Consider the following 22,622-nt stretch of genomic DNA (forward strand, 5'->3'; position numbering starts at 1 on the left):
GACAGCTATACCGACATAATGCCAGAGAGTCTGCCACAAACACTACCACCTCGTCGAGGCATTGACCACGAAATCGAACTCCTCCCCGGGGTTAAGCCGCCCGCAAAGAATGCATACCGGATGGCTCCACCCGAGCTAGCCGAATTGAGGAAACAACTAGACGAATTGCTGAAGGCGGGATTCATTCGCCCGGCAAAGGCCCCTTATGGAGCCCCCGTACTATTCCAGAAGAAGAAGGATGGGACGTTGCGCCTGTGCATAGACTACAGAGCCTTAAACAAGGTGACAGTACGCAACAAATATCCTCTGCCGATAATATCTGATTTGTTCGACCAACTTCACGGGGCCAAGTACTTCACGAAATTGGACTTACGATCGGGATATTATCAAGTACGTATTGCCGAAGGGGACGAACCCAAGACGACGTGCGTAACAAGATATGGGGCCTTCGAATTCCTAGTAATGCCCTTTGGCTTGACAAACGCCCCAGCTACGTTCTGCACGTTGATGAACCAGGTTTTCTACGAATACCTGGATCAGTTCGTCATAGTATACCTCGACGACATTGTTGTTTACAGCACAACCCTCGAGGAACACAAAGTGCACTTGAAGTTAGTGTTTGACAAGCTCCGGCAGAACCAGCTGTATGTGAAGAAGGAGAAATGTGCATTCGCACAAACATGCATCCACTTCCTTGGACATGTCGTCAGATGTGGACAAATCAGTATGGATAGCGACAAGATAAAAGCTATCCAAGAATGGAAGGTTCCTACTTCCGTATCTGAGTTGAGGTCCTTCTTAGGACTAGCCAACTACTATAGGCGGTTCGTCGAAGGGTTTTCACGACGAGCCGCCCCATTGACAGAGCTGTTGAAGAAAGACCACCCTTGGTCGTGGTCGAATGATTGTCAAATGGCCTTTGAAAATCTGAAAACAACCATGACGAGGGGTCCTGTCCTCGGGTTGGTTGACGTCACAAAGCCATTTGAAGTGGAAACCGATGCTTCCGACTTTGCTCTCGGTGGGGTCCTTATTCAAGAAGGCCACCCCATCGCTTACGAAAGTCGAAAGCTCAATGATGCCGAACGAAGATACACTGTCTCCGAGAAAGAAATGCTGGCTGTAGTCCATTGCCTTCGAGTCTGGAGACAGTACCTCTTAGGATCGCAGTTCGTAGTGAAGACGGATAACAGCGCCACTTGCCACTTCTTTGATCAACCAAAATTAACAGCAAAACAAGCCCGGTGGCAGGAGTCGTTGGCTGAATTCGACTTCAAGTTCGAACACAAAGCGGGAAAGAGTAATCAAGCAGCCGACGCGCTGAGTCGGAAGGGCGAACATGCGGCCCTGTGCATGTTAGCCCATATTCATTCAAGTAAGATCGATGGATCGATGCGCGACATCATCAAGGAACATTTACACAAAGACCCATCGGCCAAAGCCGTTGTCGAACTAGCTAAGGCTGGAAAGACACGGCAGTTTTGGGTTGAGGGGGACCTCCTGATAACCAAAGGAAACAGATTGTACGTCCCAAGAACGGGAGAACTGAGGAAGAAGCTCATTCAAGAATGTCACGACACCTTATGGGCCGGACACCCGGGATGGCAAAGAACATACGCCCTAATAAAGAAGGGGTACTTCTTGCCAAACATGCGAGACGACATCATGCAATACACCAAGACGTGCCTCATCTGCCAACAGGATAAGGTCGAGAAAGCCAAAGTCTCTGGACTCTTGGAACCTCTACCTGTGCCAACACGACCCTGGGAAAGTGTATCTCTGGACTTCATAACACACCTCCCAAAAGTCGGGGAATATGACGCCATCTTGGTTATTGTGGACCGGTTCTCAAAATATGCGACGTTCATCCCCACTCCCAAATTATGTTCGGCGGAACTCACAGCCCAACTGTTTTTCAAACACGTTGTAAAGTTATGGGGCATTCCGTCGAGCATCATCAGTGACAGGGATGGCAGATTTATTGGGACATTCTGGACTGAGTTATTCGCTTTCTTGGGAACAACCTTGAACATCTCCTCGAGTTATCACCCTCAAACCGATGGACAGACAGAACGGTTCAACTGCTTGCTCGAAGAATACTTACGTCACTTCGTCGACGCTCGCCAAAAGAACTGGATACAATTGTTAGATGTCGCCCAATTTTGCTTCAATTGTCAAACAAGCTCGTCTACGGGGAAGAGTCCCTTTGAAATTGTAAGTGGACGACAACCGGCCTTACCCCATATTATTGATCATCCTTATGCAGGAAAAAACCCTCAAGCTCACAACTTTACAAGAGAATGGAAGCAGACGACAGATATAGCCCGAGCATATTTAGAGAAAGCTTCCAAGCATATGAAGAAATGGGCGGACAAGAAGCGTCGCCCCCTTCATTTCCGTGCAGGAGATCAAGTCCTTATCAAGCTGAGACCAGAACAGATCAGATTTCGTAGCCGAAAGGACCAGAGATTAGTTCGTAAATACGAAGGCCCGGTTGAAGTCCTTAAAAAGATTGGGGCTACCTCCTACCGAGTTGCACTCCCCGCATGGATGAAAATTCACCCCGTCATTCATGTGAGCAACTTGAAGCCCTATCACCCTGATCCAGACGACGACCATCGAAATACAACCACAAGACCGAGCATCGATCTGAAACAAAAAGAGACAAAGGAAGTGGAAGAGATCCTAGCCGACAGGGTTAGGAAGATAGGAAGACCTGTACGGACGATTCGTGAATTCCTTGTCAAATGGAAGAATCTCCCTACAGAGGAAACAAGCTGGGAACGCGCCGAAGATCTGAACTCCGCCGCCACCCACATCGCAAGGTATGAAAGTAGTCGGTTGACGGGGACGTCAACCAATTAGGTGGGGGAGGATGTCACGGTCATGCCTGTCCAGGGCCTGTTGCCCATGGCCGCATGCCCATGACAAGCCAAACCCTTGTCATGTCTTTTCATTCTAGTGTTTTTCCCTTTGTAATTCTTGAGCGTATGACACCTCAAGAAAATCATGTCTAGGCCTGCCAGAACTAAAATGGCCCAGAATGTACTATAGGGGGATATGACTAGTCGTCAACTTCTCCCTACCCAAGGTTATATATGCTAAGCCGTTGTTATCTTTCTCTTGCTTGCTTATATAACGTCTCTTTCTAAAATCTCTCTTTCAAAAATCTCGCTCTCTCCTCGTTTTCTAAAACCTTCTTTTAAAACCGAGGCTAGAGGCTCGATCGTACGTCGCTTGGCCGTAGGCGACGCAAGAACAAATTGGCTTAACTCACTTGTCGCTGGGAAGTGAGTGCCGCACAATCGCTAGTCCGCTGCCTTCGAAAGTGCGATTGTGTCACACAGCATCCTCTCTAGCACACTGACCGGTGTCTAGCTCTCATACCATTTGTAAAGAGCCCAAGCCCACCACTAGTAGATATTGTCCGCTTTAGCCCGTTACATATCACCATCAACCTCACGGTTTTAAAAACGCGTCTACTTGGTAGAGGTTTCCACATCCTTATAAAAAATACTTCATTCTCCTCTCCAACCAACATGTTTTGTCAAAACATGTTGCTTCTTAACAACGTTGTTTGTTTGTTTTTCGTCGTTGTGAAACCAAGACAAAATATCGTTGTCTTTTGCTCTAAGCTGTGCATAGGTTTGATGATGCTTTTGTTTATTGCTCCAAATAAGTTAAAAGAAAAACATATCTATACAGTGCTTTTGGAGTACAAAAGTTTCTTTAAGAAAATGGTGATGTGATTTGGGTGAAAACTGTTAGCTGCAAAGAAAGATTGGAAGTTGTATTTGATAATGATGCTTTAAAGTTCATGATTGTTATCCAAAACTCTCCCATTTATTCACTGTCACTCTGATTCCAATCATTTATTTGGGAACAAAATGGACGTTTGTGGGTTCACTAGAATCTTTTGTAGAATTATCCTTATTATTTCCATTCATTATTTTATACCAAATGCTTCTAAACTTTAGGGTATACTTTTAACGCTCAAATTCTTAATTTGTTTCGAAATAATATTTTCATCTATTTTCAGAAATAGAAATGTAACGACGTGGTGGAGACTTGTTCGATACAGAGTACTCGAGTGTAAGTGATTTCAATCATGTGAATCTATCTACTTCACTCTCTAATCAACGAGAAATTACTCTAGAGGAGATAAAAACAAATGTATGGTTGTGGGATAGCAATTGTGCGACATTGTGGACACTTGTTCTAATTCAGTGAACATGTCAGCGGTGTGAAATTAGTAGTTTGTGGATAATCGAGCATGCTCGAGTTTCGGGTCACTTTTTAGAGTAGTGTTTTAGAAAACATGAGCAAGAAAATATGCTTAAAACAATTTTAAAGAAAGTAATTGTATAAGCTAAAAATGAGTAGGCAACAACAGTGGATATAGAAAAATTGACAACTAGTCATATCCCTTATAGTGCATTATGAGGCATTTTAGCCCTTGGATGTAGACATGATTTTGGTGACCGATCATATATCTCGTATTAACACAACATGAAATAATACAGGTCTATCTAACATGAAAGTGAGTAAGAAAGTATTTAGAACGGGCTTATTGACACTGCATGAAATAGTAAAGGTCTATCTAGACAACATGTTTCGGACAAACATGATCAAGACATCCGACATTCCGCTATAGGTAACACGTCTTGGACAAGCATGGCCATGACAAGACAACATGAAAATACTAACGGCAACTCCATCAACGAAATCTATATTAAAACTAGGTTTAACATGGAAATCAAGATCCCAAGACCATTAATATACTTGTTTAAAATAACATAAACATTATTGAGTGCGAACATCGTTTCATGGACTCTAGAGAAGTGATCATCATCCGACTAAAAGTCTGAATGATGAGAGATATATTTAATTTGAAGTATTCAAATTAATATTTAATAGGTTAAATTATTAAATACAAACCGAAAAATATATATTTAATTTGAAAGGTTCACATCACTTTTTAATATATATATATTAAATATAAATGGAGAAAAATATTTAATATATTAAATATTTAATATATTAAATATTAAAATAAGGACCATACGAAGGAGATTCAACCCGACTTTATAGAAGAATTTAACCGATAGAGGAATTGGAGCGTAAATTTGCTTAAACCTTAGTTTGGTTTAATTGTAAATAAATTCAAAGTTGATTCCAATACTTTTGCTTTACAAATGAAGTGTTTATTCCCGACCCCTCATGCATAATAAATGTTACAAGTATGAGATACTTCTTCAATATCTTTTTTATACAGGCGCTACACCATGATGTGACACACACTCCTTCCCTTCCATTGATTTTCAGTAGCTTGAGCGTGCACTAGCCCATAGTCAGGTTTAGGGGTACGTATATAAGCCCATCTAGTAGATTCATGCATACGTGCATGAAATCGTGTGTAGATGAGCACTACACATCCAAGAAAAAGAAAGTAGAGCCCAAGGAACAGTCACAAAAAGATAGGTCCCACCATTGACTATGATGACATGCAATTACATTTTTCGATCCCAACAGTTTGACTAACTTACTGAATATTTTTAAATACTCAACCCACGATGACGTCAACCATGGAGGCTATGAAAGAAGAGTCAAGATACGTGATGGGGGCATCTGCATTGGTTTAAAATTTGACAGGAGAGGTCGTTTTTGTCCTATTTTTAGTTACACTATTTCTTTGACGTTATTTTTCAATTTTAAATGAATTTTGTGAACGTTTAAGTTCATGACAATATTTAAATTCGAATGATTTTTCGAATTAGCAATCTTAACATGCATGTAGTAGCGGCTTCATTACAATTTCCATCACTATAATTTCAATTAATTACAAATAGGCTAAATTAATAAATACCTTTAAACTTTGAACCGTCTAATAAAAATATAAAATTTCAAAAATTTCAATTATACCCTAAACTAAAAAAAAAAAAAAAAAAAAAAAAAAAAAAAACTCAAATATGGTTTAAAAAAGAACTTTTAAAATTATTTTTAATATTTTTTTTAAACTTCAAAAATACTTTTAATCTTTTTATAAAAAATTTAAAAATACATTTACGATATATCACGTTCAAAAAATAACATTAAAAATGTTTGTATAACAGTTTTTGTCTTGCAGGTAAATTTTTTTTTTAACTTTTATTTATAAAGGTAAATTGTGTTAATGGTACTCGAGTATTTTTTAAATATAGTATTAATAATAAAGATTTTTTAAAATATTTTTACAAAACTTACCCGTTATCCCAAAATGTTTTGGGCTTATTTTGGGCCGGATAAATTTGAAGCCCATTATGTGAAGCCCATTATGTGAAGCCCATTATGTGAAGCCCATTATGTGAAGCCCAATTAGCCGATACAAAAGGGGTTTATCCTCCTGTAGTTCTCATCAGCCAAAACCCCAACCTCAGACCTCCCTCCATTTTTCAGCACAAAAAGACCTTTCATGGCGCTTCGCAATCTTCTTCTTCTTCTTAAAACTCCTCCTTATCTTCACCTTCGCCTCATGGCTTCATCAACCTCCCTCTTCCCTTCCTCTATTCACCTCCGCTCTCTTACTTCCGCCGCCTCTCGAGCTCCTTCCTTCAGTTTCCTTGAGTTCAGGTTCTTCCTCTTTACTCTGCTTTTCGTTGGATAATATGCAGGAATGTTCAGAATGTGTTTCTTTATGTTTTTCTCATGTTGCGGTGTTTACATTTTAAGATAATGGATTGAGTCTCGTTCTGTTTTGGTGTTTTGGGTGTGTTGTGATTTGAGGTGTTAGCTTTGAACTGCATTTTAATGGCCTTAGTAATCAGACGTGCTAATGTGATTATTTTGGCTCTTGGTTTTGGTTTTCTTGAATAGTTTTGCGCGGTCAACAATGCTTTTGCTTTATTTTATTTTATTTGAATTTTTTCTTAATCTTTGTCATTTTAATGGAGCCAGTGGGACGAGATTTCGAGCGAGGAAGATTCCCACTAGCTTGCGGCTGGCACAAAATGTAGTAGTCTCTGCGAAGGCTTCCATGTCATCAAGTGCTGCTACTAAAACATCGCCGGGAAGTGAGAGTTTGAAGGCTTATGGGTCAGAGCAAATTCAGGCAAGTAATTGGGAATTTCAAATTCTGAGTCAAATGTTTTTACGTTTGATGTGTTATTGTGTTAACATTTGTTATTGGGTTCATGCAAAAGATGAACATATGCACATGTAACTTCCAATTTATATTATTTGTTAAGCATCATATTTCGTAAAAGGCATTGATCATAGCTATGCTCATCACTCCTCTTCCTTCCTGATTTTTGGAATCTTTTAAAGGATTTTTTGATTAAGCCTTGGGCTTGAATCAACGAGTTAAATTGCAATTTAAATTTATGAATATACTGTTGAAATGTTAACGATAATGGGCACTCATATTAAATCATGAAAATTACATGGGCTTGTAAAAATGTTTGAACTAATCAATAAAAGTTAAGAGTAGTTCTTATGTATATTATAAATTGTTATAATTTACTTTTATCTTGATATTTTCAATATTTTCTCGATAGTTGAATGACATTTTGAAAATAATTAAAGCATTTCTCTCAATTGTTGTCAAACCTTTTCCACTACAGACATGTTGGCATACCAATGGAAAGTTTACTTCATATCGTAAGTATTTTATAGTACAGATATTGTGTGGGGTGGAAAAATTAGTTGGACAAATTCAGCTGCAGACTGTTATTGTTTTGTTTTGTTTTTTTTGTTTTTTTTTTCTTTTTTTTTTTTTTTTTATGAGAAACAAAAATATATATACCAGAAAAAAGAGAAACAACCTAAGATCTTAGGGAGAGGGATTCCTAAGCCTATGGAGAAGGAATCAGACACAAGGCCTCCAATCTAAGGTGTGAAGAAAATATGGGCTATTACGAAAAGATTTATGGAGGGCACTCAAATTTAAGACTGTATAATGAAGTCTCAGCAATTTATAAAAAAATTTAACTTATTTGAGAATGACCTTGAATTCTCAATTTTTGAAGGAGCCAAAGTAGAGCTCTCATGTGGTTGTCCATAAATATTTGTCTTCATCTTTAAATTTGAGCAAACCATCTTCCACACTCTTAGGATGGACAAGATCAAAACAGTCGAAGGTGTATTGCCAACCTTTGAAAGCGTAGAGCAATGAAGGAAGAATTGGTCGATAGATTCTATACCACCTCTGCATATTAGACAATTATCAGGAGATAAGAACAAATGGAAAAAAAGTTGTTTCCAAAGGACTGCTGCCTTTCCATATCATTTTGCTAAGCTGCTGATCCAAATAAGAAATCATAGATGGAAGAATTATGCTCCCCAATTTGACCGAGAAAGACCTAGATGGGTTGGGGATCCAAATAATACCATCTGCTTGCTTTACGTGGAAACATATTTCAAAGTAAGGATGTTAGATTAGGCCATTCTTCCACTGCCTTGCCCAGAAGTTGTCTTCTAAGCTTAAGATCCCAAGCTCAAGGCCAACTAGTTTCTGTGACCCAAAGAGACTTAGAACATAGACTTGCAATAGCATTAGGAAAAGGAAAAGAAATGTGAGGCCAGTTATCTTGCCAAAATCTTTTTTTCCTTCAATTCTTGAAGTGAAATTGGAATTTTCCTCGAAAAGTTTTTTTCTTTGATAATGTCCTTCCATGGGTTGCTACTTGCCTGAATGGGGTCCATTTAGTGTTTGCCTACTGTAATTGCTTATGATAATGCCTTTCCACAAAGACTTGTCCCCATGAGAATATCTCTAGCCCTTTTAAAAATAAAGCCTTCTTTTGATTGAAATCACCTATGCCGAAACCCCTTGAAGTGGAGAGTCTGCAACCTTGGCCCAAATGTTATGGTGACTACCACCATCATTGTCGTTTCCTTTCATGAAATGAATGCATGTACATCACACCTCCTATGGTGGTTGCCAAAGCTTCTTGTGAACTTGAAACCTGCCATGGACTTGGATCTACCATATAATAAACATGCCTTAAAGATTCAATCATAAGTCACTTTTCCTTGGTTGTATGTAAACCTCCCTTCAATCCCACCTGCTAAAGTGTTAATGAAGGGCTTTTTAGGGTCTCATTTCCTTTATGTCTGAAAAGACAAAAATTTAGGAAGGTATGGTTCTTTGATAGTATTGCTTGCAATTTTTTGGAATGGGGCGTCAACAATGGCTGCCTCATGCATAGATGTCTCACTGTGATCTTACTAGGACCGATCTTTAGTCTTTGGTTGTTATCTTGGAACCAATGGTTAGAAGGGTCAACTATGTATCAAGACGGAAGCGGAGGTTACATATGGATGGATGAATGTCGAACATCTCACTTGAACGAATTCTCTACCAATATCATGATTCTTTAGAGAGAAGATATCCTTGACCTGCCTATTATGTTGAAGCCAATGCCCAGTAAGTCTAATGATTTAGTGATACCTAATTTATCAAGGTAAGTCTTTCCCTTTTTGAAATAGGGAAGCGTCACCAATTTAGTGAGCTTGCTTCAAATGGTATCAGATACCAAAAAGAAAGGATGGAGAACCTTCCCTAGGAAGCAAACCTATGTAGATTTGAGGGAGAGATCCATTGTTGCATGCCAAGAAGGCTGAACTTTCAATCCCTTCCATGTCAATATTCAGCTTATCAAATGCTGCAGCCTAAAATAGTTGTAGGCTATTTTTTCAGAAGTCTGGATGACACTTGTTACCGTTTGAAAGTACGATCTTTAGACTTCCTCATGCTCTTTAATGGAAACTATTTCTTTAGTTTACATGTAATCGTGGCCTTTTATCCATTTTTTTTTTTGGAGTTCACTAAATGTGAAGTTCAATAGAAACTTTGTTCGTTATTTATTTAGTTGTTCTGATGCACACAACAGAAAAATGTTGCTTATTGAGATGATGGTCTTTGGAGAATATACTTTATTGTGGGGCGTTGAGATGCATGCTTGAAAAGCCATGCTTTCCAAAACATTGATTTTTTTCCCTTTTTTAATTGATATCCAATTTTCTTATTGTATATGATAGAGCATTTAGTTCCCCTGTTTTTATAATGCTTTTTCAGAAACAAACATATGTACTTTAAGATTTTTGAGCTCCCTTTATGCAATTTTGTGTTTAGTTTTGCATGCTCAAAAGACATTTAAAGTTGATTGATCATCAAACTTAAGTGTTTCAATATTTCAAGGTTTTAACCTAAGAGATAGTCTGTACCTAACTTAAGTCCCTTGATTTGAATCACATTGACTTGTAGAGTTTAGTATTAGTGTGCTAGGAGTTTGCATAACCAATGGGTTCTTAGGCCAATTCACAATGGTTCTCAGCAATAGGGTTTGTTCTAAAGAAGGCTTTGCCACAACACATTTAAGTGAAAGGATATTTCAAAAAGATGTATTTAACACTTCCACTGTTAGATAGCATTGAAAGCTAAAATTCTACGACCATTGCTGGAATTTTGAACCAACAGATCGGTTGAAATTTCCTCTTCCGTTAGCCAACCATTGGGTTGAACATTGTAAGGATAAAAACTCTTAGTCTTTGAAGTAAATACATGTATAAGTGCATATGAAGGAGACATTGTTACCGAAGCATAATCTAGGATTTGTTTCCTGGTTAAGTGTTTGTGGTGCATACTTCCTGATTCTGATCTTGGTTCTTGCTGGTTGCTTGAAATTTTTAGGTACTGGAAGGCTTAGATCCTGTAAGAAAGAGGCCTGGAATGTATATTGGGAGCACGGGACCTCGTGGACTGCATCATTTGGTATTTGACTTTTCTAATTCTAACATGGAGAAAATCCACCCCCAACAGAGAATAGTAAAAGTTTGATGAGATGTCTTTATTGATCTTGGCAGGTCTATGAAATATTGGATAACGCTGTTGATGAGGCTCAAGCTGGTTTTGCCTCAAAGATAGATGTTGTCTTGCATGCAGATAATTCTGTGAGCATCACTGACAATGGACGTGGGGTATGATTTATCATTTTATCTCAATTCTTTTCAGCTTGACAGCATAAAGCTCAGATTACTGCATTCAATTCATATTCCTATTAACTTGAACAGTGTTCTTCAAATTGTAATCATTATAATAGGTGTTTAACATTTTTCTTAAATTTTGATTTAGTTTATTCACAATCTTGATACTCAAAATTGTATGATTTGTTTCACTATAATCTTTTTCTAGTTTGCAGGATTACTTTTTTTATTTTTTTATGAGAAACATACTATCATTTCAGTGATATAATAAATTAATAGAAAAAGAGAGGATAATCACTTCCAAGCCAATCAATGCTACAAAAAGAAGAGGAGTTTTTTAATAAGGTTTTACTGAATGCATATCTGTAGAAGGAAATGTTTTTTTTTTTTTAATAATTATAATAATTTAGAAATTTAACTTTTGGCTTCATGCAGAATGTGCTATTAAGATTGAAATGCTGCTTTTGGACGAATGTTTTCAAGTTAATAATATGTAACTGTTGTGAACATTGTAGTTACTTTTTCCTGTGTAAACTTTTGAATTATATGTTGCAGATCCCTACTGATTTGCATCCTGCTACGAAGAAATCTTCCTTGGAGACTGTGTTGACGGTATTGCTTCATGAACAACATCTTGCTCGAGTTACCATGGAATAGTTTTTGCTTGCATGTATTAATTGTGTATTCTTGGAACAATAAAAGGTGGAATATTGTCCTATGATTCATACAACTTAAAATTTATAAGTAGTTTTCTGGGTAAAAAGCATGAGAAAAGGGAGCAGAGTAATTTTGTGCATACTTCATGTTTGATTTGCAATTAGCATTTATTTTTTTCTAAAACAACAATGAACTATCGGCCCTAAAATGTTACTGAATGATAATTCTTTTAATAATAAAATACCAAGTAACGAACTGAAACAGCACCTTAATTTTGAAAATGATTTTAGGTTTTTCATTTGAATAGAATCCAAGTTTTCGTCAAAAAAATACAAAAGGATTCAAATTTTAAGGTTATTGTAATCATATATGTTTATGAATTTAGATGGTTTTGTTTTCATAGGAAACGACTTGTATATTTTATATATACAAGAATAGAAAAAAGGAGATGCTATCCCCACACACCATGGAGATTACACAAGGATTCCTAATTGGGATAAACTTCTACAAAATCGTAATACAAAAATCGTTATAAAGAGAGCATCATAATAAAGAGTGCACCCTCACATACTTCATATAGTTTTAATATTCAACTTTGTTTATGGTGCTTTCAAATACCCATACAAAAAGAAATCTTTCAATAATCGTTGTTTGGATCATGACCCTGTTCCTTTTCTACTTTGCAATCTGATTTTATTTTTGCATTCTGTGGCTGTACTGCTGCCATGGCAGTTAACCAGGTTTTAATGAAGTTGCTATTTCTAACAACTGTGAGCACGAGCAATTTTTCCTTTGTAATCCTACCAAGGTGGCGAGACTGATCTGCTATTGAATTGTACAGGTATTACATGCAGGTGGCAAGTTTGGTGGTTCCAGCAGTGGCTACAGTGTCTCAGGTGGACTACATGGCGTGGGTCTGTCCGTGGTTAATGCCTTGTCTGAGGTTTGTCTGTAATCCATTTTATAGAGTTTTGTCTGAAATTAAACTCTTGGATGCATGGTTAGACTATAACTTGTAGTTTCTCCTTTCTATATTCATCGGTATATAACCGGCAGCTTCAATCTCCTTTTACTGGTGAGACAACAATGAACAAACAAATAACTTGAAATAATCTGTGCATAAAACTCATGTCACCATTGGTGCCTGAACAGATAGAAATTGAAGGGTGGTTGAGAGTTTCGACTTCCTGTTAGTAGTTACTTTAAAATGACAAATTTTTACTTGCTTTGCAGTCGTTGGAAGTTTGTATTTGGCGTGATGGGAAGGAGTTCCACCAAAAGTATTCCCGTGGAAAGCCGGCAACCACTCTAACATGCCATGTTCCTTCAAATGAGTTGAAAGATCATCAAGGAACTCGCATCAGATTTTGGCCCGACAAAGAAGGTTTTACTTGACCATCATGGTCTGAAATATTTCTGTTGTTATTATGTTAATTTATATTTTTCTTTTGGTTAGCGTTTAACAATGTTGATTTAATTTTCAATTATTTACCAAGCATAAGAATTTTTCTTGTTGGTCTTTCTTTCGACTTTAATTCACGTGTTCCTTGTAATTTTATCCAGTCTTTACTACTGTAATACAATTTGACTACAACACAATATCTGGACGAATTAGGGAGCTAGCTTTTCTAAACCCCAAGGTACTTTTTGTATTTTTTTTGTTTTTATTTATATAAAATGATGCCTTCCTTGATACTAGTCAGCCTTTTCTGTTTTCTGGAAAATCATCGACCAAGCATATGTGGCAGGAGATAGCTTATTGGTTTCTATTACATGTTGGAAGCCTCTGAAACAATGTATGACTTACCACCCCTGTGATATGAACCCTTGCAGTTGACTATAACCCTTACAAAGGAAGATGATGATGTGGAGAAGAACCAATACAATGAATACTGCTATGCTGGTGGCTTGGTTGAATATGTGGCATGGTTGAACAGTGATAAAGTATATCATCTTATTGTTCTTCCCTTTGTCTTCTTATTTTTATTTTTTTAATTTTTTCTTCAGTTCTTGTCACAGGTCTTCCCTAATTTTCATTTCATGTTTCATACACTATACATTATAAAGCCAACTATAATCACTGCTAATGCTCATTTTCGTTTCTCCAGAAACCACTTCATGATGTATTTGGTTTCAGAAAAGAAACGGATGGAGTAGCCATTGATATTGCACTTCAATGGTATGTCATTTAATCTTGGTGTTCACTGGATTTTCTCAAATCTTCTATTATTTTGTGTGAACAATGAGAATCCGTGAAACTATTACTCTCAATGCCTGATTGATTGAAAATCTCCATACTAGAAATATGTTAATTTTTTTTTTTCAACTGTTGCGATTTGATTCTTACCTGGTTATTGGACTATCAGGGCTTTGCAAAGTCAGAATTGTGAATTTTGATTGCCAGTCATAGCATGAGATGATAAGAATCATACGGCAACTAACACTTATTTGGCAAGAATCTTAATATTGTCTGCCTTGTTGATTGTTTACTAGGTGTGCAGATGCATATTCAGACACAATTCTGGGATATGCTAATAGCATACGGACTATTGATGGTGGCACCCATATAGATGGGATGAAGGCTTCATTGACGAGAACTCTAAATAATCTTGGAAAGAAATCAAAGATTATTAAGGTGGTATTGTTTCCAGAGTTTTATCTAGTTCATAATGTGTTTGTACGTGTATTGCTCATTTACATGGTCAGAGATTTGAATATAACCTTTGCTCGATAATGGCATATTTTGCATTAACTTTATGGCTGCTTCATGTTCTGGATTCTTGTGGTCAAATACAAAGATGGAGTAAATTACTTTTCTGCTTTATTCAGAAAAATCTTCTTCTTTTCCTTGCTCTCTCCTTCCTACTTCCTACCAAATGCCCAAACCCCCCATTCCTAGGTATCATAAAAAATGGAAAATAAAAGGTAATTAAATTATCTTTCTAATAACCGTAGGGTCCTTCCATAACCAGGCTTCTTTTTGTGTCAATTGGGTTTTGTTCTGGTACCCAATTGTCTTCAAGATGGAACTCTCTCCTCTGCCCCATTCTTTTGTAGCTTCATACATGGTAAAACTGTGTTTCTCATAAAAAAAAGAGTTGTGGTCTATATGGTCATACAGAACAGAAACTTGATGTGATATTTCTAAACAGGGTTAAATATTTTTATTATATGCCTCTATGAGTCCTTGAACCAGAATGTACTTTGCAATCTCATGCAAAATTTGTTTGTGTCATGGAAATCTTATATTTAAAATCCAGAAGAGGAATCCTAGTTCTATGTTTGTGCTCCAAAAATCTTGGAGACTTCTTGTGTGGCAAGCTTATGGTCATCATTCGAAAGAAAATGCTGAAATGCTGAGGACTAATCTCTATCATCCTTTAGCGTAAGTGAAACGAAGGAGGCCATATATTTTTCTGATGGGAAGGAGGATAGGCCAGTGTAGAATCATATTAGCTTCCATGTTACTTTTTGGGCTGCTACCTCTAATTATTATGGAAGTTATGATTATTATTATTTTGGTTCTAACCAACTATATGGTCTAGGGTGAATATATTTAATCTTCCTCGTTTTGTAGCTTTTTTGGCATTAATTGATTATTTTCAAATGCGCACACACCCTCATTCTCTTGTCATGTGAGGTGCGACAAGAATATTTGATTTTCTTATAGTCCAACTAAAGAATTATTAATAGAAGGAAATAAACTAAACACAATTATGTATTTCTTCCAGGACAAGGATATCAGCTTAAGTGGTGAACATGTTAGGGAGGGATTAACCTGTGTTGTCTCTGTGAGGGTCCAAAATCCAGAGTTTGAAGGACAGACTAAGGTACCCTTCCAAAATGATGTCAATATGAATTTTAATTTTGATCTCTGGGCCAGTTTATACTGCTATTATCTATGCTTTCTCCTCTATAATGTGTGTCTTACTTTTTTGTCTATTCCTAAAAGACAAGGTTGGGAAATCCTGAAGTGCGAAAAGTAGTTGAGCAATCTATACAGGAGTACCTAACTGAATACCTGGAGTTGCACCCTGATGTCCTTGATTTAATCCTTTCAAAATCTTTAAATGCTCTCAAGGTGATTTTCTGTAAGACAACGAAGTTGTATGCATGATTCATTCCTTTCAAAAGTGCTCTAATTGTGGGATTCCATTTTGTCATTCCTCTTAACTTGAAGTAATTATTTTCTTCTTATTATTCTTATTTTCAGGCAGCTCTGGCTGCTAAGAGGGCAAGGGAGCTTGTGAGACAAAAAAGTGTCTTGCGTTCATCATCACTTCCCGGCAAATTAGCTGATTGCTCATCAACTGATCCTGAGGACTCAGGTATTGAGCTTACGCTTGGATGGAAATAGAGAAACAAGTTTCCATTGATGTAATATTTTCTATAAGAATTCCATTGATATGTATGGAATTTCCAGTTTCATCTAGGCTTTATAGCATGGAGATTACTTAATAGTATTTTACTGGCTTTAGTCTAGTCAAATATTGTCTAAAGTCAATTGGTTTACTGCCCAACTTTTCCAGTTATTTGTAACATAGCAACTCTCCCAGTGAGACCTTCACCATAGTTAGAGGCCATTAGGCACCCTCACCAACCCACTCTGGAATTTAAGATGGTTATAATATAACATATCTAAATATTCATTCTATATATATATATATATATATCTGAAGTCTCGTGTTCCATTCTCTCGGGAAAAAAGCATCTTCAATGTAGGCACTTAATCATAATTTGAGTATCCAATATCGCCATGGTTGGCCTAATGGTCATTTAGTATCAAGGTAAAAATAGATGGTTTAAAGAGAATGAGTTTAGGCTATGGTGGTTACTTACTTAGTATTTAATATTCTATGAATTTTCTTGATAACAAATGTTGTCGGTCAAATGTTGTTCCTAAGTTGAGTATGCAAGTTGACCTTAATACTCAAAAATATTAAAAAAAAAAAAAAAAAAAGCAGTTGTCGAACTTGTCATAGACTAAAAAATATTGAAAATTTTCTTGGAAATGTTCGCATTATGAGTGCATTTTATTCTTTTTTCCTTTTTTTGAGAAATATATTTTTCTTTAATCTCATTTTTCCTCCTCTGCCGCAGAAATTTTCATTGTTGAGGGAGACTCTGCAGGTGGAAGTGCAAAACAGGGCCGTGATAGGCGCTTCCAGGTATGCTCTGATTGCTAATGATTGGTTTGCTTTGTAAATCCCAAATATTAGGATAGTTTCTTCTTCTTCCTTTTTTTTTTTTTTTTTTTTTTCTCTTTTTTTCAAAATAATGTGAAAAGAATTGATTTTAAATGAGGAAGGCCTAAAAACAGAGCACTCAAGTTCTCTTTCCCGAGGATCTATAATATCACAACTTCTAAAGAGAGTTGGTTTATCAATGTTGGTCTGAATCCTCCAGCAATTGGGTTTTCCTATTAGAAGAAATTTGACTGATGAGGAAGCTCTGGAATAGTTGTCTTTATAAAATGTGTTGGTCTTTCCAAAATGATGGTTAAGATTCTAAATCAATTAGAAGAAATTTGTCCTTATCAATTAAGCCGTCCAAAAGTTAAGATTCTACATCATGGTCTCTCCAAAATGATGGTTGCTTCATGGTGTATTCCTTAATTCCTGTGTTGAAACATGGCCCTTTATCGATTGAGATGACTAAGGCCATCTTGAAAGCTAAGGTGTCAAAGAAGGTGAAGATTTTATTGTGGGTTTTTGTCCAAAGAAAAATTAATGCCAGGGGATCTGCTTCAAAGGAGATGGCTGAATTATTATAGGAGTTAGTATGCGACATTAATGAGTTATAGGAGTCAATTAGACTCCTCCATTTGGTGTTCTTTCTCTAGATCTTTTTGTAATTATGATCTTGTTCATATTGCAGCCATGTGGGAGTCTTTTTTGTTACCCTTTCGCTACGTGGGAATATCTCATTTTCCCTTTTGTATAATCTTCTCAGCCATATGTATTCTTTTGTTTCTTATTAAAAAAGTTAAAAACTAATAATTTGACCTATGGTTTTCTTTCCATATCCTAATTTGTTGTGAGTGGTTTAGATTTTGAATGGGTCTGAATTCGAAGTTTTTGATAATATAGGGAGAAAGAAAATAGAAGGGAAAAAAAGTAGATAATTTTATTTTTGTGCCTTCTCTTCATGATAATTGGTTGATCAACTACATCTCTGAGGACAAAGTACTTTTTGGGGCGGTGTAAGGTTTATGTGAGATCCCACATCGGTTGGAGAGAACAAAGCATTCTTTATAAAGGTGTAGAAACCTCTCCCTAGCAGATGCGTTTTAAAAACCTTGGGGGGAAACTCGAAAGGAAAAGTCCAAAGAGGATAATATCTGCTAGCGGTGGGCTTGGGCCGGAAAAATATTAGAGTTGTTATTAGGATACTAAAAGAGCATACTCAGTGATCAACTACGGAGTTTGTTGAAAAAGTAGCTATGCATACAATAGGGTGAAGGGGTTTAAGGAACCCGATTATGTTTTATTTTTAATATTCTTGACAATTCTGCATGTCCTAACCTACACGTGATGTAATATTCTTAAAAAATGGATACATATTATTTTTATACCGTATATTTTGTCCTTTTCCTTTTTATAGTACTCCAGTCCTTTAGTCACTTCAGTTTTTTCATTTTTAATCAGCGAAATCAGGATTGTACGAATGTTTATCGTACAATCTATAGTTAAGTACTTGCATGCTTAATAATACAAAAATGAATGTACTTGCATGATGTCCTTAATTTGTTATAAATGCTCAATGCAGGCCATTCTCCCTTTGAGGGGAAAAATCTTAAACATTGAGAGGAAAGACGAGGCTGCAATGTACAAAAATGAAGAGATTCAGAATTTAATTCTTGCTCTTGGACTTGGAGTCAAGGTTTATAATATTTTTTGTCCTTAAATTGTTTAAAATTATTACTTTTTCCTTAGATTTTGCATTTACTTTTGGCGTCAGGGGGAAGATTTTAAAAAGGAGGCTCTTCGTTATCATAAAATAATCATATTGACGGATGCTGATGTAGATGGTGCTCATATCCGAACTCTGCTCTTAACATTTTTCTTTAGATATCAGGTACAGTAATTGTCACTATGATTTATTGCTAGGGACATGTAAGATGCAAAAGCAAACTTGAAACGCACAATTTAATGGAACGAGAACGAATTTGATGTTTTGTTCTTGATTACAGAAAGCTTTGTTTGACGAAGGTTGCATTTATATTGGAGTTCCACCTCTTTACAAGGTTCGCTTTCCCTCTTGATGGGTCAGAGATGCAGAATCATGCTTAGTTTTAGTTCTTTTTGTGGTTAATTTCTTTGCCTTTTTTTTTTTTTTTTTTTTTTTTTGGAAATCACCAGGTTGAGAGGGGGAAGCAAGCTTACTATTGCTATGATGACAAGGAGCTAAAAAGGCTTCAAAGTTCCTTCCCTTCAAATGCATCATATAATATTCAGAGGTTCAAAGGTATTCAAAGTAGTATTGATTCCACCTCATTGATGTCTTCGATGGATCCGTTGCCTCTTTACATGATATCATACATACCATTTGGTGGCTTTTAATCCTTGTTTTGTGTTGAGTTATGCTAATGTTTGAGGGTGCTTTAGGCATCTCACACTTAAAATCACCATGGTTGGGTGTAAGAATAAAGATACTTAAAATCACCCATAAGAATAAAGATGCTTTCTGTAACTGCCAGCCCACCGCTAGCAGATATTGTCCTCTTTGGCTTTCCCTTTAGGGCTTCCTCTCAAGGTTTTTAAAACACGTCTGTTAGGGAGAGGTTTCTATACCCTTATAAAGAATGTTTTGTTCTCCTCCCAACGGCCATAGGATCTCACACTCTTGGTAAAAGTTAAAAGCACTCCTAGAGTGCTTTTGGCCCAAGTGCTTGGTTGAAAGCATTTCAAAAGGTACTTGAGAGAGTAGAACTAGACACCAAAGTCATTTGTAAGTACTTCAAGTGAGATACATTGGCTGACCTTATTTCTTTTAAAAGCACTCCCATATATTCTCTACGAGGACTTGTCTTCCCATTGGTGCAAAATGTATAAATAATATAGTTACAATAAGTGGTGATAATGCTTGGACCAAATGGGCAGCTACAAAATGAAAATTTTCTCAAAGGAAATCCAAATATTTTATTCTCTACTTACAAAGTTTTTCCACTACGCTGGCTGTTTTGTTTTTTGTTTTTTTTATTTTATTTTATTTTTTATTATTTATTTGTTTATTTATTTATTATTTTTAAAGGATTAGGAATTCTGGAAGAGAGAAAGTGAAAATGTAACTGCCCAAGCCCAAGCTCAAGCCCACCGTTGGTAGATATTGTCCTTTTTGGACTCTCTTTTAGAATTTTAAAATGCTTTTGCTAGGAAGAGGTTTCCACACCCTTATAAAGAATGTTTCGTTTTCCTCCTTAACCGATTTAGCATCTCACAATCCACCTCCTTTCGAGGCTCAACGTTCTCACAAGTACTCGTTTCCTTCTCCAATCGATGTGGGACCCTCACCCTTGGGGCCCAGTGTCCTTGTTGGCACACCGCCTCATGTTCACTCCCCTTCGGGGCTCAGCCTCCTTTCTGGCACATGGTCTAATGTCTAGCTCTAATACCATTTATAACAGCCCAAGCCTACTGCTAGCAGATATTGTCCTCTTTGGCTTTCCCTTTCGGGGCCCAGCGTCCTATCTGACAAGTTTTATAACCTTGAGGAGTAGCCCGAAAGGAAAAGTCTAAAGAGGACAATATCTGCTAGCGGTGGGCTTGGGCTGTTGTAGAAAAGTGACCTAAGATCTTTGGGGGTGAGGAACCCCTAAGCCAAAACGGGAGGGATCAAACAAAATCCTCCAATCTAAAGAGTGGACAAGAGGGAAAGGGATGTTACAAAAGGAATTTTGTAAGGCGCTCCAATTTTAAGGCCGTGTAAAACTGATCTAGCTGTTTTTTTACTTCACATTTTGTGATGAAGGTTATATTTTCCTGTAATGAAATAATGTTAATACTAATAAGCTGTTGTTATATAATAGTGAGTTAGTACACCCTCTAAAGTTCCCATGTTAGTATGCTTTTAAAATATTCAGGTTTTGTAAGTACGCTAAATATTCTTCCACTTCAGGTTTGGGAGAGATGATGCCTGCCCAACTATGGGAAACAACAATGGACCCAGAACAAAGGATGCTGAAGCAGTTGGCAATTGAGGATGCAGCAGAAGCAAATGTCGTATTTTCATCTCTTATGGGTGTCCGAGTAAGTAGCTCATACCCACACAACTGCTTAACTCCAATCCAGTTCAGAAGTAGGCACCATTTGGATCAATTTGGTATTTTCTTACACGTTAAAAGTTGCTCAATTGACAAATAAGAAACCATATCAACAGAAGTATATTAGATACTGGTCAATCCATTTAAACTCGAGAAGATTAGCATCGATTTCTTTTACTTAACAAAGCCTCCATAGTTTTTTTTTTTGCCTTTAACATCGTATTTGTCTGTTGTCCATGCCCATCGGTTATTCGCTAGGTTTAGGTGAAAAGTGTAACAGCCCAAGCCCACCGCTAGCAAGGTTTTTAAAACGCGTCAGCTAGGTAGAGGTTTCCATACGCTTATAAAGAATGCTTTGTTCTCCTCCCCAACTGATGTGGGATCTCAACAATCCACCCCAGGGTGCAGTGTCTTCACTGGCACTTGTTCCCTTTTCCAATCGATGTGGGACCCCTCAATCCACCCCTCGTCCTTGTTAGCACACTGCCTCATGTCCACTCCTCTTCGGGGCTTAGCCTCTTCGCTGACACATGGCCCGGTATCTGGCTTTGATACCATTTGTAACAGTCCAAGCCCATCGCTAGCAAATATTGTTCTCTTTGGACTTTTTCTTTCGGGCTTCCCCTTAAGGCTTTGAAAACGCGTCTGCTTGGGAGAGATTTTTACACCCTTATAAAGAATGCTTCGTTCTCCTCCCCAACCGATGTAGCGTCTCATAGTCCATAGTTCTGGAACACAACAAATTGCATTAAAAACACCTAACAACTACTAATTAAATTCAATGATATTGCTCTATCATTATCTATCTTGACTTCCATGAGTTTAGTTTAAAAGTATTTATTATGAATTTCCGCATATGTGATTAATGCATGCATGACTGACGTCACTAATTAGTCTAAGCAAACTAGGGCCCTTACAAAAAGGGTAGGCTTTTCCTTTTTCCTCTAAAGAGGTTACAAGCATAAAATTTACCTGGCGTAGTCGAAAAAAATCTATGTTCTAATCAGTGAATTTATATGGTTTGTTTTTCTTTTTCCCAGGTGGATTTCCGAAAGGAACTTATTCAGAAATCTGCAAATATGATCGATCTCGGGCATCTAGATATATAAGTATATGATATTAGCTTCTAATCCAAGAAAAGGGTAGGAACAGGATGGTCAGCTTTGGAACTTGCTTGGTTGAAGTATTTATCTAATTGGCATTCATCATGATTTACATCGTCGTCGATGGTGTTCGGCAGACGAACATAGCTTTGAATCAGGGCCCACACCATGGGAGTGCTGTGCTCATTGGTCTGTATAGAAGGAGAAAAATTTAGGGGACTTCAGGGTGGTACAGTTGAGATGTCATTTTGATGCATGAAATGTTGTTGGAGCAAGTTTTGGATGTTTCTGGCTTGGCTCCATTCTGCGTTTCTCCTTTTTGCCCCACCCTGATGTTGTATAATTTTACACATATTTAGACAACTTAGACGACCCTGTTTTCTCATTAGCTATCTAAGAACTATCGAAGTTTGGTTTGAAGTATCGAATTGTACCACTCGATTTATAGGAGTTTATCTTAACCCATAAGAGTTTATTCGGGGTTCTTGGACTATCTAACCACTCAATTATTATCTTTATAGTCCGTTCAATCCTTGCGTGATCTCTGCATAAGTTTGAAGTGTACTCACATCAATCTAGAGTTTAGGATTCCTAAGACATATATCGTCCATGTCTCTTGCGGCAAGTCTCCTATTGTG

General features: G+C 37.2%; 1 protein-coding gene across 1 annotated transcript; it reads left to right on the forward strand.

Annotated features, from left to right (window-relative positions):
* The first annotated feature begins 6,399 nt into the window (after positions 1-6,399).
* On the forward strand, positions 6,400-22,477 carry LOC111804077 (DNA gyrase subunit B, chloroplastic/mitochondrial). The gene is made up of 21 exons (XM_087127727.1): positions 6,400-6,609; positions 6,934-7,087; positions 10,670-10,750; positions 10,843-10,956; positions 11,518-11,574; positions 12,461-12,562; positions 12,853-13,003; positions 13,183-13,259; positions 13,453-13,563; positions 13,728-13,798; positions 14,113-14,254; positions 15,351-15,449; positions 15,572-15,700; positions 15,833-15,947; positions 16,720-16,787; positions 18,388-18,501; positions 18,580-18,696; positions 18,812-18,865; positions 18,981-19,086; positions 20,737-20,867; positions 21,922-22,477. The coding sequence occupies exons 1-21, from the start codon at positions 6,452-6,454 to the stop codon at positions 21,988-21,990; spliced, it is 2,220 nt and encodes a 739-aa protein (XP_086983853.1). The 5' UTR covers positions 6,400-6,451; the 3' UTR covers positions 21,991-22,477.
* Positions 22,478-22,622: the final 145 nt, after the last annotated feature.

Source organism: Cucurbita pepo, chromosome 10 (assembly GCF_057944985.1).
Source record: "Cucurbita pepo subsp. pepo isolate OVF chromosome 10, ASM5794498v1, whole genome shotgun sequence".
In the NCBI taxonomy this organism is placed as follows: domain Eukaryota; kingdom Viridiplantae; phylum Streptophyta; class Magnoliopsida; order Cucurbitales; family Cucurbitaceae; genus Cucurbita; species Cucurbita pepo.

What these genes read in the sequence shown, in the direction of transcription:
- LOC111804077 (XM_087127727.1), top strand. Translation starts at nt 6,452, where the DNA reads ATGGCGCTTCGCAATCTTCTTCTTCTTCTTAAAACTCCTCCTTATCTT. An exon ending in TCACTGACAATGGACGTGGG is followed by an intron (nt 10,957 to 11,517) that starts GTATGATTTATC and finishes TATATGTTGCAG; the next exon opens with ATCCCTACTGATTTGCATCC. An exon ending in GCCGTGATAGGCGCTTCCAG is followed by an intron (nt 16,788 to 18,387) that starts GTATGCTCTGAT and finishes TGCTCAATGCAG; the next exon opens with GCCATTCTCCCTTTGAGGGG.